The 12,121-nt window shown below is 41.8% G+C and overlaps 1 protein-coding gene across 5 annotated transcripts in view; it reads left to right on the top strand.

The window, feature by feature from the left end:
- fgfr1a (fibroblast growth factor receptor 1a) overlaps nucleotides 1-11,045 on the top strand; it is a 31,806-nt gene extending 20,761 nt beyond the window's left edge. For 2 of the 5 annotated variants that reach the window (XM_085474785.1, XM_085474786.1), the window contains 12 exons: nucleotides 611-801; nucleotides 1,071-1,221; nucleotides 4,503-4,702; nucleotides 5,215-5,360; nucleotides 6,461-6,582; nucleotides 7,017-7,127; nucleotides 7,650-7,840; nucleotides 7,924-8,046; nucleotides 8,134-8,204; nucleotides 8,310-8,447; nucleotides 9,627-9,732; nucleotides 9,839-11,045. In XM_085474785.1, the coding sequence (XP_085330911.1) occupies nucleotides 611-801; nucleotides 1,071-1,221; nucleotides 4,503-4,702; nucleotides 5,215-5,360; nucleotides 6,461-6,582; nucleotides 7,017-7,127; nucleotides 7,650-7,840; nucleotides 7,924-8,046; nucleotides 8,134-8,204; nucleotides 8,310-8,447; nucleotides 9,627-9,732; nucleotides 9,839-10,015 (1,727 nt within the window). In that variant the 3' untranslated portion in view covers nucleotides 10,016-11,045. Of the gene's footprint in view, nucleotides 1-610; nucleotides 802-1,070; nucleotides 1,222-2,363; nucleotides 2,509-4,502; nucleotides 4,703-5,214; nucleotides 5,361-6,460; nucleotides 6,583-7,016; nucleotides 7,128-7,649; nucleotides 7,841-7,923; nucleotides 8,047-8,133; nucleotides 8,205-8,309; nucleotides 8,448-9,626; nucleotides 9,733-9,838 lie in introns of all 5 variants that reach the window. The other 3 variants (XM_085474788.1, XM_085474787.1, XM_085474789.1) reach the window with 3 other exon arrangements.
- The last annotated feature ends 1,076 nt before the right edge of the window (nucleotides 11,046-12,121 follow it).

Here is a 12,121-nt window from a genome sequence, read left to right on the forward strand (position 1 = left end):
GCTCTTGCACCATTGGGCTTTATAAATCATGGTTCCACTTCCTCCACCACTGGTGTCCCCTGGGCTTTTCCTAGCCTCAGGCATCTGAGCCTGATGAACATTAAGATTGTTCTACAGTGTGGAGAAAGCACTGTCACAAGTGCTTTCAAAGTCCCCCATGGATGTCTCGGTAAGGAAATCCTCCACAGCTGATATCCTGCCAGGTTCTTGGCCTGCAAGTTTACTTTGGAGAGTTATTAGTCATCAAAATGGGTCTGCAAGAACATTTCACTTCACCGTAACTGCACCAGAGGAGGCATTTAACTTGCTTTCCTGCCTGATAACTCTTAATAATTACACAACCAGCATATAGCTGAGGATGCACTCACATTAAATCTCCATTATGGTGTGTAATTTAGAAAGTGTAGCCTGAAAATACAGCGTCAAACCAAATGAGTGAGCCTTCAGTCCCAGTCATTTTCCAGTAATAAAGCAGGTGACAGTAGTTATCAGCTTTTGTTTGAAAATCAGTCACATTTTTGTACACACAGCTTTTTTATATTATGCGCTTGCTTTACTGATGACCAAATGTCAAAGTAACATTTGTCTGTTTTTTCCGGTTTTGTTGCAGAGCGCTCTCCACACAGGCCCATCCTGCAGGCTGGCCTGCCAGCTAATCGCACTGCAGTAGTAGGAAGTGATGTGGAGTTTGAGTGCAAGGTGTTCAGCGACCCTCAGCCCCACATTCAGTGGTTAAAACACATCGAGGTCAATGGGAGCCGTACTGGTCCAGATGGGTTACCTTACGTCCGCGTCCTCAAGGTAGGAGATTAGTCTGTCATCCTGAAGCAACAGGCCAAATTCATCACTTAAAAAATAAAAAGTGAAGTTCCTTAGCGTGGAGTAATTTGTATGTTACTTTCTGTAATACTTTTTTATTTCCTCCAGTCGTTTTCTATAACTGTTAAGAACTGTCTGTGAAGTTTTATTGTTTGCCATTTTAACTGTGAAATAACCCACACAAACCCCTCAGATATCCTGTGTCGACCTCCTTTTATTCTGTGTTGCACATAACTTGTTTTTGTTTCCAGCATTCTGGGGTCAATAGCTCGGACGCTCAGGTGCTGACCCTCTACAATGTGACAGAGGAGGAGAGCGGAGAGTATATATGTAAAGTGTCCAATTATATAGGAGGGGTCAGTCAGTCGGCCTGGCTGACTGTCATCAGATATGAACCCACAGGTAACCACCACGCTGTAGCACAGGACGACACAGTGGAGACGCTTCTAGGACCACCTGGAAAAACTAGACCCGCATAACTTGAGACAACCTCAGCTGTTTCTCTCCTCCCTCCCTTCCTCTATCCTTGGTGCTCCTGACTGTAAATGACGCTATGGAAAATTCCCAGCAGAACAGTTGAAAGTGTTTAGTCTCAGGTTTATGTTGGACCAATTCTCATTCCTGCCCCAATCCTGTGCTATGCCCTCCTAATAAGGGCCTCTCTTGCCATCTTCCATTACTCTCGCTCCCTTGCCCTTCAAAGTCCTCCGTACATGGTTCACCCCCTCCCCACCCCACCCCCAAATGTTTATAGTTTGTGTGACTGTGAATTTGTAGCTTGATTTATAGTCCTCTTTTAAATCTACGCTGTCTCTGCAGTGTAGTAGAAAACCATATTGTTATCCTGCAGGCACTGCCACATAATGTAACTACATGTTGGGGTAATGTAGTTCATAATATCTGTGATTGGTATGCTTGGCAGCAATGCACTTTGTAAACACAGCGTATTGATCTGCAACAAGATACTGCTGTGAAGCAGACTATATGTAATGGGCTGTAGCTATATCTGGCAATCAGTTCTGATGACTTTTCCGTACTGCAGTAATTTCAGTTAAAGTACCATTGTTATTTTTATTAGTGCCAAATTGAGCACTAGTTTTGGCAGTTGTAGAGTAAAGCAGTCGCACCAGTCAGCAGGTATATATTCCCACAATGTTGCTGCAGCGAAGTAAACTATAACATAACATGGATTCAACACAGGGCTATAAATACATTGTAAGTGTGGTCTGTTCTGCTGTGGAGTTTCCATGCCCATCTCTTGCATGTAGAGATGAGACTAAGGTATTTGATGTGGTGATGGTGTGGCCCTGTGTGGGGTTCCACAGTACAAACTTAACATAACCGTCTTTCCACTAACAGATACAGGAGGGCTCTCTCTGAGCAGTCCTCTGCAGGGGCTTTAGGTGTTACCTTTTTGGGCAGATGGTGTTGGATCAAGGAGGAGAACGCTCCTCCATCCACTTTCGCTTTCAGAATCCTTTACTCGTGGTCCCTTTTTCCTTCTTGGGCCTCTTATTGGGTGTGCTTCCTTTGTTATTTTCTAGACCGCTGGCGTTAACACCACGGACAAGGAAATGGAAGTCCTTCAACTGAGAAATGTGTCTTTTGATGACGCTGGGGAGTATACCTGCTTGGCAGGCAATTCTATCGGGTTCTCTCATCACTCTGCATGGTTGACCGTTTTTGAAGGTACCAGTGGTTCTGTCTCTCCTCTATATTCCCATTCCTTCCCTTTTTCAACGCAAGCCTGGCTGTCCACCATCACATTTTTACCAGTTCTGGTAAAAGTGTAAGGGGAAGCCAGGGCACATTACAAATACTAAAAAAAAAAACAACTTTGCTCTCTCTCTGTGCTCAGCATGGTTCCTGCTCCATCTAAATTCTTTAGATGGGCGAATATGAATCATGCTCTGTTTCTTAAATGATATCAGAACATGCCAAACAATCAAAGCACTGTCCAGGGCCAAAGGTTTTTTGTTTTTTCGTCTTCCAGGCAGGAATACATTTAATGATCACTTTTTTTTTTTTTTTTTTTTTTTTTTTTTTTTTTTTTTAAAGAAGGGTTGTTTGGCAGCTCTGATAAGATTTCACTTCAAACTGTCTCTTCCGTTCTTCCCTTTAATTGGTGTTTGCATTTGGTTTGCTGTTAAGCTGATTTTCTTTGACAAGCTCTACAAATGACATGTTTTGCTGATGTCATTTCCTGCTGTGAGCGCAGCAGCTGGTTTTGATAATTGGCTGTAGTGGATGGTCTCATTCCTAAGGACTGGAATGGACATTTGTCCAATTATCAAGCTGCTTGTCAGTCAACTTCTTCACACAAGTGTAGCTCTCTTGTGTTGCTGGTGTTGGCTAGGGATGTAACTGTACACTTCAGTCGGTATGGCATCTTTGGTTTGAGATGTACGGTTTAACATATGGCGCAGATTATTTGGAGTGGGGTTTTTTTGTTTTGTTTTCCCCTCCTCCTAGCTAGGCAGGAGGAGGCATTTTTCATAGGTAATTCTTAACTTATCCGAATATAAATATTCATCTAAAATACAAAATTAAGCAATTTGGGTAGACGATGGGAAACTAGAGTAAGTCTTTCATGAATTTATATCCACTATGAGCAAGCTCTTATTTTGAAAAAATAAAATCTGACATTAAATTGGCCCTTATTTTTATATTTATATTTCTGTTCTTTTATTCTACTAGAGCAACTTTTCGTGCTGTAGCCCCTGAGTTCATCCTCTGCCTTAATCAAGCTATTTTAGCTTTCCCTTTAAAGGCCACCACTATTTTAAGCCAGCTGTATTTTGATTGGCTGTCCTCTGCAAATATCAGCCAACGCTGCATGCCTGAGGTGACCATAGTAAGGATATCCCTCAAATATAAAGAGCCAAAGCAGTTTGAAGCGCAGGTTTTGGCTCCTAGAATTTTCTCCTATAAGAAAAACAAACTCGGAACAAATATCCCTAATGTCCAGCTCCTAACTATAAAGCTACATTCCAAACCAATGTATGATCAAACCGTTTTTTTCTCCTACTAAAACTGGAATCCATTACACCCCTATTTACTGGTATGACTAAAAGTTGGTGTTTTCACAGTTTGGGAGGAAAAAAACAAGATCTGAACCATAAAATTTGTTTAGGTTTTGCCTTTTATCTATTTATTTGCAATGTTTTTCTTTTCTTTTTTTCTGTAAAAAAGTTGTCACAAATACATTTTGTATCGATCAAGTGAAGCAGTTAAATTACCGCACTGAGCTCATGCTTTGGGGTTTGCTGCTTTAAGCCTACAAATAGAAACAGACTTTTTGATGTCGAAATGATGGGCAGTTCTGAAACATTATGTGTGAAGTGCTCTACTCTGTGTGAAAGTCCGAGTCTTTGTCACCGTTACTCTTACATAGTCATTAATACAAAATGGTTCCCAGCTAAATTTCTGCACTGCAATTTATGGTATATCCTCAATACACAAAGTATTTAAAGTAACACCCTGAGTTTGGGGGCGTTCAATTCCCATATGCCTTGGTGTGTAAGGCTCTGACTTTTAGACATAGACGTGTGGGTGGGTGGGTGCGTGTTTGAGTAGACTGTTTTTAATTTGTGATAAATGGGTGTGTTTGAGTATGCAGTCAGTTTGATGACAGCTGACCTTTTCCCTCCCTGCTCCTTGTCACCCTGCCCCCTTAAACCTAGCGCCCCCACATTACTCTCCAGCCAGCCACACCTACCTGGAGGTGGTCATCTACTGTGTGGGCTTCTTTTTCATAGCTGTTATGATTGCAATTGCAATTATTGTCAAGATTCGCACCACCTCCTCAAAGAAGAGTGACTTCAACAGTCAGCTAGCCGTCCACAAGCTGGCCAAAAGCATCCCTCTGCGCAGACAGGTAACAGAAAGTAGATAGGGGGTTTGGAATATTTATACTTAGCCACCGTGTGTGTGTGTATATATATATGTATGTGTGTGTGTGTGTATGTGTATATGTATGTATATGTGTGTGTGTATATATGTGTATATATATATATATATATATATATATATATATATATATATATATATATATATATATATATATATATATATATATATATATATATATATATATATATATATATATAAATAAATAAATTAAATAATATCTCAGTACCAGCCTAACACTTAATGTATTTATGGAGCTTTCAGGCTCATTGTAGATCCTTGACTTCCTGTACATCAGGTAAGTTTATTTATTTAAGGAGTGCTTAGACTCTGGACCTGGCATGGTACACAATGCCTGGACCACAAGGGTGGTTTTTACATGGTACCTTTTATTGTTTGTGTTTTTTATCCTGTTCTCTGCTATACAAACTCCTAAAAGTGTTGGTTCCACTGTGAGAGGAGTAATGTCTCTGTTTCTTACCTCAGGTGTCTGTGGACTCAAGTTCTTCCATCCACTCTGGAGTGATGCTAGTCCGTCCCTCCCGCCTCTCTTCCAGTGGCTCTCCGATGTTGTCTGGAGTGTCCGAGTGTGAGCTGCCGCAAGATCCTCGCTGGGAGCTTCCTCGGGACAGGTACGTCTAGGGCTAAACATTCAAAGATCAGGAACATGGAGTAAAGTAAAGTTGCAGCATTCACATGGATAGGGATGGGTACCGGTGTTCTGACATAAACGGTAGTAACCAGACCGAAAAGCAGCGCACATTTCGGTGCTTTATTTCGGTGCTTTTTTTTCCTGAGCTGTGATAGACTTCTAGCCAATCATTTTACGTTTCCCAGGATAGTAGGCGGGGCCAGGTACGTACGTTCAGTTAGAGCAGAGCTACAGATTAAAAATGCCCAAGGCGAAGCGGTCAAAAGTCTGGTTGTACTTCACAGCAAAATATGCAAACTCAGCAGCCTGCAACAAGTGCTTTAAGCTGATACTGTGATACTGTCAAAGGAGGTAACACCTCGAAACTGATGAAACACCTGGCGACGCATAGCGGTTTTTTTAAAAGCCGAGAAATGCGCTGTATTTGATGGCTTGCTGCGAGACCTCACACTGTGCACGTTGGGTGGGTTGCCAGTTATCGGACCCGGAGCAACATCCCCCAAAAACCCGAAGAATAGAGTCCTGGCCCCTAGCCCTGCCAGTGTAGCAGAAATGATGAGGATGATGATGCAGCAGCAGCCGTTCTTCTCTGCGTGAGTCGCTTAATGTTGTTCGAGTGTAATTTACGTTGAGTAGGCTAACCACGTTATTACATTAATGCATGTAAGGTGAACTAGCAAACATCATCATAGCTACATGCGGCTATCTTCTTGTTTGATGGCAGATACTCCCTTCACCCTGGCCAAAAAGGCTAAAATGACCAAAGAAAAAGTGGGAAACAGCTGAACATGAGAGGTTTTTGGACAAAGTTTGTGTTCTCCATTCTTTAAGCACCGGTTCGAGCACCGTTTAAGCACCGGCACCGTTTCAAAAGTACCGATTTGGCACCGGTATCGGATAAAACCTAAACGATACCCATCCCTACACATGGACAAAAAAAAAGTTGCTGTCAAGGTAATCTTATGCAACACACTTAAACTGCAGGCCTCAGTTGAGGCAAGAGTTTATCTCACACACAGTCGATTTGGAGGCAAACTGCACTGTGTGTGAAAAACTGTCTGGTGCCTCTTCTCCCCGTAGACTTGTTCTTGGGAAGCCACTGGGAGAAGGATGCTTTGGCCAGGTGGTAATGGGGGAAGCGGTTGGTCTGGACAAAGAAAAGCCAAACCGTGTTACCAAGGTTGCAGTCAAAATGTTGAAAGGTAAGTAAATTGTTCTTCAGTGGGTACACAGTAGCTTGAGGAGAGTGATTTGCTCAACTGGAATAAGTTCTTCACTGTAGAGTTATCAATTTAACTCAAGTCCAGGCAACAGGAATGAGAAGGCTTGAACAAAGTGATTAACAGATTCTGCCACTGGATTCCAGCCATTGTACAAATTGGAAAGTGAAGTAAAAAATTTATTAGGACCCTTGACATCCTATATAAAATAGTGTGAAGATTCAGAGAAAGTATTGTTTATTCTCTCGCACTTTAAGTGCTTTTCCCCAGGGAGTATTTCACAGGCGGCAGCCAACTCCTTACGAGCTCCAGTGTTGGTGTATATACTTTGCAAGGTGATTATTGTGAGGCCTTTTTGGCCTTTTCGCAAACAGAACATGGACTAATCATTGAAATTTATTTCCCTCATCTTACAGCTGATGCAACAGAGAAAGATTTGTCAGACCTTATTTCAGAGATGGAGATGATGAAGATCATTGGGAAGCACAAGAACATCATTAATCTGCTGGGAGCCTGCACACAGGATGGTAGGTCCAGTTAGGGGGCTGCAGCCAACCTGCCCTGTTCTGCTCACACTCACCCCTCAGATAACAATGTTGCTGTGAACCTTACTCTGAGGGATGTGTAGAAAAGCATGCATAAATGATTCTGACACCAGCTTCCGAGCTCACAGTTTGAATCGACCGCAGCTGCTGTCATTTCTGTCCAATCATCCCTGACGAAAAACTAAAGGAAACTAGTCTCTAATGACCATGCTGTGCACATCGCTCTGTTGCCTTCACACTGCTACACAAAGCTCTTTGTTCATTTTACTCAACTTATCTCATGCTATAAATACACACTCTTGCGCATGTAGTTTATATTGTCCTTACTGCCCTTGCTGTCGTTAGTGTCGCTATAATTTCTGTTGTGAAATCTTCGTCTATAATTGAATAATGCATGGCATCGTTTTATGAATTTAATGATTATGTTTCCTTGTACAGGGAAGCTGTATGAACTGACCCTGCATAAAATCTGACTTGCGCTTGGATTTCTTCCAATCATTTTAGGTCCTCTATATGTGATAGTTGAATATGCATCCAAGGGCAACTTGCGTGAGTATCTACGAGCTCGCCGCCCGCCGGGTATGGAGTACTGCTACAACCCTGACCAAGTTCCTGTGGAGAATGTGTCTATCAAAGATCTGGTGTCCTTTGCTTACCAAGTGGCCCGGGGCATGGAGTATTTGGCTTCCAAAAAGGTAACCACAACTATTAATGCTCACCTTTTCAGAAATGAATAAATCTATTTAAAAATATTTATTGTCTACTTTTATCATTGCAGTGCATCCACAGAGACCTTGCAGCTCGCAATGTTTTGGTAACTGATGACAATGTGATGAAAATAGCTGACTTTGGCCTAGCAAGAGATATCCACCACATCGACTATTATAAGAAGACCACCAATGTGAGTGGCCTTATTTGTTTCATGTTATATGCACATTACTTTGCCATTTACAAAAACAAAAGGTTCATATGTGAATGTTTCCTAAAGGGTCGTTTGCCAGTGAAGTGGATGGCTCCAGAGGCTCTGTTTGACCGAATATACACACACCAAAGTGATGTGTGAGTATCTTGTGCCATACTCTGCTAATTCAACCTTGATGGAAAGTGAAGTTAACATTTAGTTGTGCAGAAAACTAAAATGGCCCCGCCTATTTCCTCCTCCAGCTGGTCATTTGGGGTGCTGCTTTGGGAAATCTTCACACTAGGAGGCTCTCCATATCCTGGCGTTCCAGTGGAAGAGCTGTTCAAGCTGCTGAAGGAAGGTCACCGTATGGACAAGCCTTCAACATGTACACATGAGCTGTAAGGAATCACCACACACAGAAAACCAGAATGTTCTGCAGACTTTTCTAGCATTTTCATATTTGAAAAGGTAAACCAAACAGGGAAATGTGAAATGGCACATTTATTTTATTTTCTTTAAATTAATAAATCTAAACTATAAAAATCACTACCTTCTTCCAGATTATAGCCCATAAATGTAACAAGGATCTGAGCTACGCTGTATCTGATCAATGTTATTCATGTATCAGTAGCGTAGCGACTAAGGACTGTGGGTTGTTTGCATTGCATTTTGTCCAATTTGCTTTGTCATTTAAAAGTCAAAGCCACTGATAAGTAATACCTTTTAGTACAGGAAGGTGGGTGTTTAACATGTCTCTCTCACAGCGACTATACCTGCCACAGTCGCCCAAGTGCATTTTGCAGTTTTTATTTTTATCCACATTAAATAATAATAATAATAATTTAATAAACTAGTGGATGATTCCCTCACTCTTATTTTGAAATTTCAGTCATAGCTAACCAGCCAGCACTGGCCCTTCCCATCTCATGTTTCCCTACCGGTGGATGCATTTAGTACCCAATTAGACTCTCTCCCCACGATCGAACAGAAAACCCCAACATTGTAAGCTACTGTTGGTCACAATAGTCTACATTCTGCTTTTCTAGAACCCACAGAACGTGGAACTGAGTCATAGCAGAAAGAATGCTGTTTGGTATTTGGTAAAGTGGCGCAAAAGTGCCTCCTTTTGCATGTAAGTAACAGTGCATATAAATGGACAAATGTAGTGTAATTGTGTGGGAAATGATGTTTAAAATAAACACCCTCTAACACTTTCCATGCTTGGTTTAAACAGTTAGGATTTATATTTACATTACCCACATTTTTGTATATCGGAAAAATCCTGGCGTGCCGTTTGCAATGATGCTTTGTGACTTTTTATTTATTCTTTTGCTGTGCTGGTGAAATGAAACTCTTAAACACTGAATTATCTCCAGCTAAAACATGTTGTCCAGCTGCGATGGACTGTCAGCTGCAGCTGAGTTTCAGTTAAATTGAATGAATTTTCAGTCCTTAAAGGTTTAAAATTCAATCTCTGATTTGGAGTTTAAGAATGTAAGGAGAAATGACAGACGGCTAGAACGATAAAACCAAGCGGTGTCATTTTTAAAATGTATATATTTTGCTGATTTCCACAGGTATATGATGATGAGGGATTGCTGGCATGCTGTGCCTTCTCAGAGACCCACATTCAAACAACTAGTAGAGGACCTGGATCGTGCTCTAGCTATGACATCCAACCAGGTCAGTAGTGGTCCTCCCCTCAGCAAGCACTGAACCAGTAGATATGTCTGGGGGGGGGGAGTGCAATGCTTAATTTTTTTTATTTTTTTCCTCCCTCTTACTGCAGGAGTATTTGGAGCTTTCAGTACCTTTGGACCAATATTCGCCCAGCTACCCGGACACCCGGAGCTCCACCTGCTCGTCTGGAGAGGACTCGGTTTTCTCGCATGATGCCGGAGTGGAGGAGCCATGCCTGCCCAAGTTCCCTCCTCACTCCAATGGGGCAGCCATCAAGAAACGCTGATACCTCCTGTTCTTTCAGACCAACACTGACACTTTCTCCACTCCCTGCCTCACGGGGTTGGACTCCTCCCCATATTCCCAGAGATGAAGCTAAAAAGAAAAGAAATAATTTTTTTTTTTTTTTTTTTTTAAACCCACTGGTGCTTTGCGGAGAGGGAGTTCGGAGACACCTTGTTGAACTTGCTTGGATCACATGAACTGCAGATTGCAGCCATTTCCCACTTCTTGTTGGTGACTGTGTTCATGAGCACTTTGTATTACTGGCTCACAGCACCAGAAAAGAGACTGACTTTTCTCATCACTCTGGGCATTCTGAAGTCGGGCAGGAGGATTGAAGGGACCGATTATGTTGGGGTTTTATATGTTTGGGTTTATTTGTTTGTCAATGTGTGTTTGATCAGAGGTGAAGGGCAGCACTCTGCTTTTCAGACCAAATCAGAGAAGATGCTACAGAGAGATGTGCAGCACCGTGGTCCACTGCACCACTCATTATCATCTTGTACATACAGTTAGGAATTTATGAATACAAATATATATTTACACTGTATTCTTATTTTATTACCATAATTGATGTACTTTATTTTGTACAAGGATGCTTCTGCTTGATCCATTTTTGACTTTAGTCTTTAGGGGCAGTTGTTCCATGAGGGTATTTTAAAAATTGATAACAATTACATGGCCATTTTTCTTGCTCACTGTGTCACAGCTCTGAGTTACACACACTGTGTGTGTGTGTGTGTGTGTGTGAGAGAGTGAGAGAGAGAGAGAATGGTCTTTTCATTTAACTTCAAGGATGGTCACAACTGTAAATATTTCTGGTTGTATGCCATGCTTGTTAATATCAGAACAGTTTGCTTCAGTCATGGACTTCCACCGTGCGTACCTTCTCATGTGATGAACTTGTTTCCTACTGTAAATGTTTTAACAGGGGTTACATTTGCTGCCATATAACTTCTGACAAAAGGGTTGCAGAACACGTATGTCATCGTAAAAAAGAATTACATTAAATAAAAATGCTGTTGATAAACAAACTAGCGGTGCTTTCAGTGGTTGAACTCTACTCCATAAAGTGCTCTATAAATATCAACATTTTTATGCTGGTGATGTAAATTATGTTTACAGAGATGGAACGATGGCCACTTCAATCTCCCACCCAGTTAACACGGGTTGCTAAGGTCTGATTAGATATGATAATGCGCTGCTGACATCAGAAGAAATGTTGGAAAGTGCAGAGAGCCCACAGCCAGCAGTAAACATGTTATTTATGGCAGTGTGAATGGCTTGGCAAGTGCTGTTGCTGGTCTTCCATCCATCAGCCACACCAACCTTGGTGCCCGTGTCTGCCTCTGGCTTCCTGCCACTGGCTGATGCATCACCTGGATTGCAGTCTCCATGCAACAGGCTAAAATCGGCAGCACGGCACGGCTCATTCGAGCCTTTTTAAAAGCCTGCTCTTACAGCTCGGGTCACTGCTGTTAGCCTCCATGGCAATACTGTGCTACTGCAAAAATGTAGAGCAGTTTATTTGGTAATGGATTAAAAATCTATATTAGTTTTATTCAGATGCTTATTAACAGTTGAACTGAAATGCTGCCATTTATGATGGCTTTCAAGGATACCACCTCATCTTCCTGGTGACGAGGTAGTATCCTTGTGCCCACTTCAAGGATTCAAACACCTCATTGTTTTTCTGACAAATTTCATTCACTCCTGGAAACCTGTCCTTGTATCCATGTGCTGTGGCTGAGGTGATCCTGAAGAGCTGCATTTAAGAATATAAAGAACGTGCAAGGATTGTCATTATAACCTTCTAATGGTGCTGAGTAAGGAGCAGGGGTGCCATTAGGTGAAGGGCATTATCGCGTTCTAACAGATGGCACAGGAAGAGTTTTGGTAAATCATCCATACTCTGGTAAAGCAACAGTTAAACTCTTCAGCGGATGACTGTGATTTACGATCGCCATTAGAGCGTGTCCATATTTTGCTCTAATGACACACGGGAAGATGTTTACCGCTAGTGTCACATTCTCCAGTCATAACAGCTAACATCTAATTAAATGGCTTCTGAGATGAGTGAAGAAGGGGTTTGCTATATCCTGTGTTTGCC

Source organism: Copadichromis virginalis, linkage group LG12 (assembly GCF_057382275.1).
Source record: "Copadichromis virginalis isolate Kocher_CV1m ecotype Utaka linkage group LG12, C_Virginalis_male_GT1.1, whole genome shotgun sequence".
NCBI classification, from domain to species: domain Eukaryota; kingdom Metazoa; phylum Chordata; class Actinopteri; order Cichliformes; family Cichlidae; genus Copadichromis; species Copadichromis virginalis.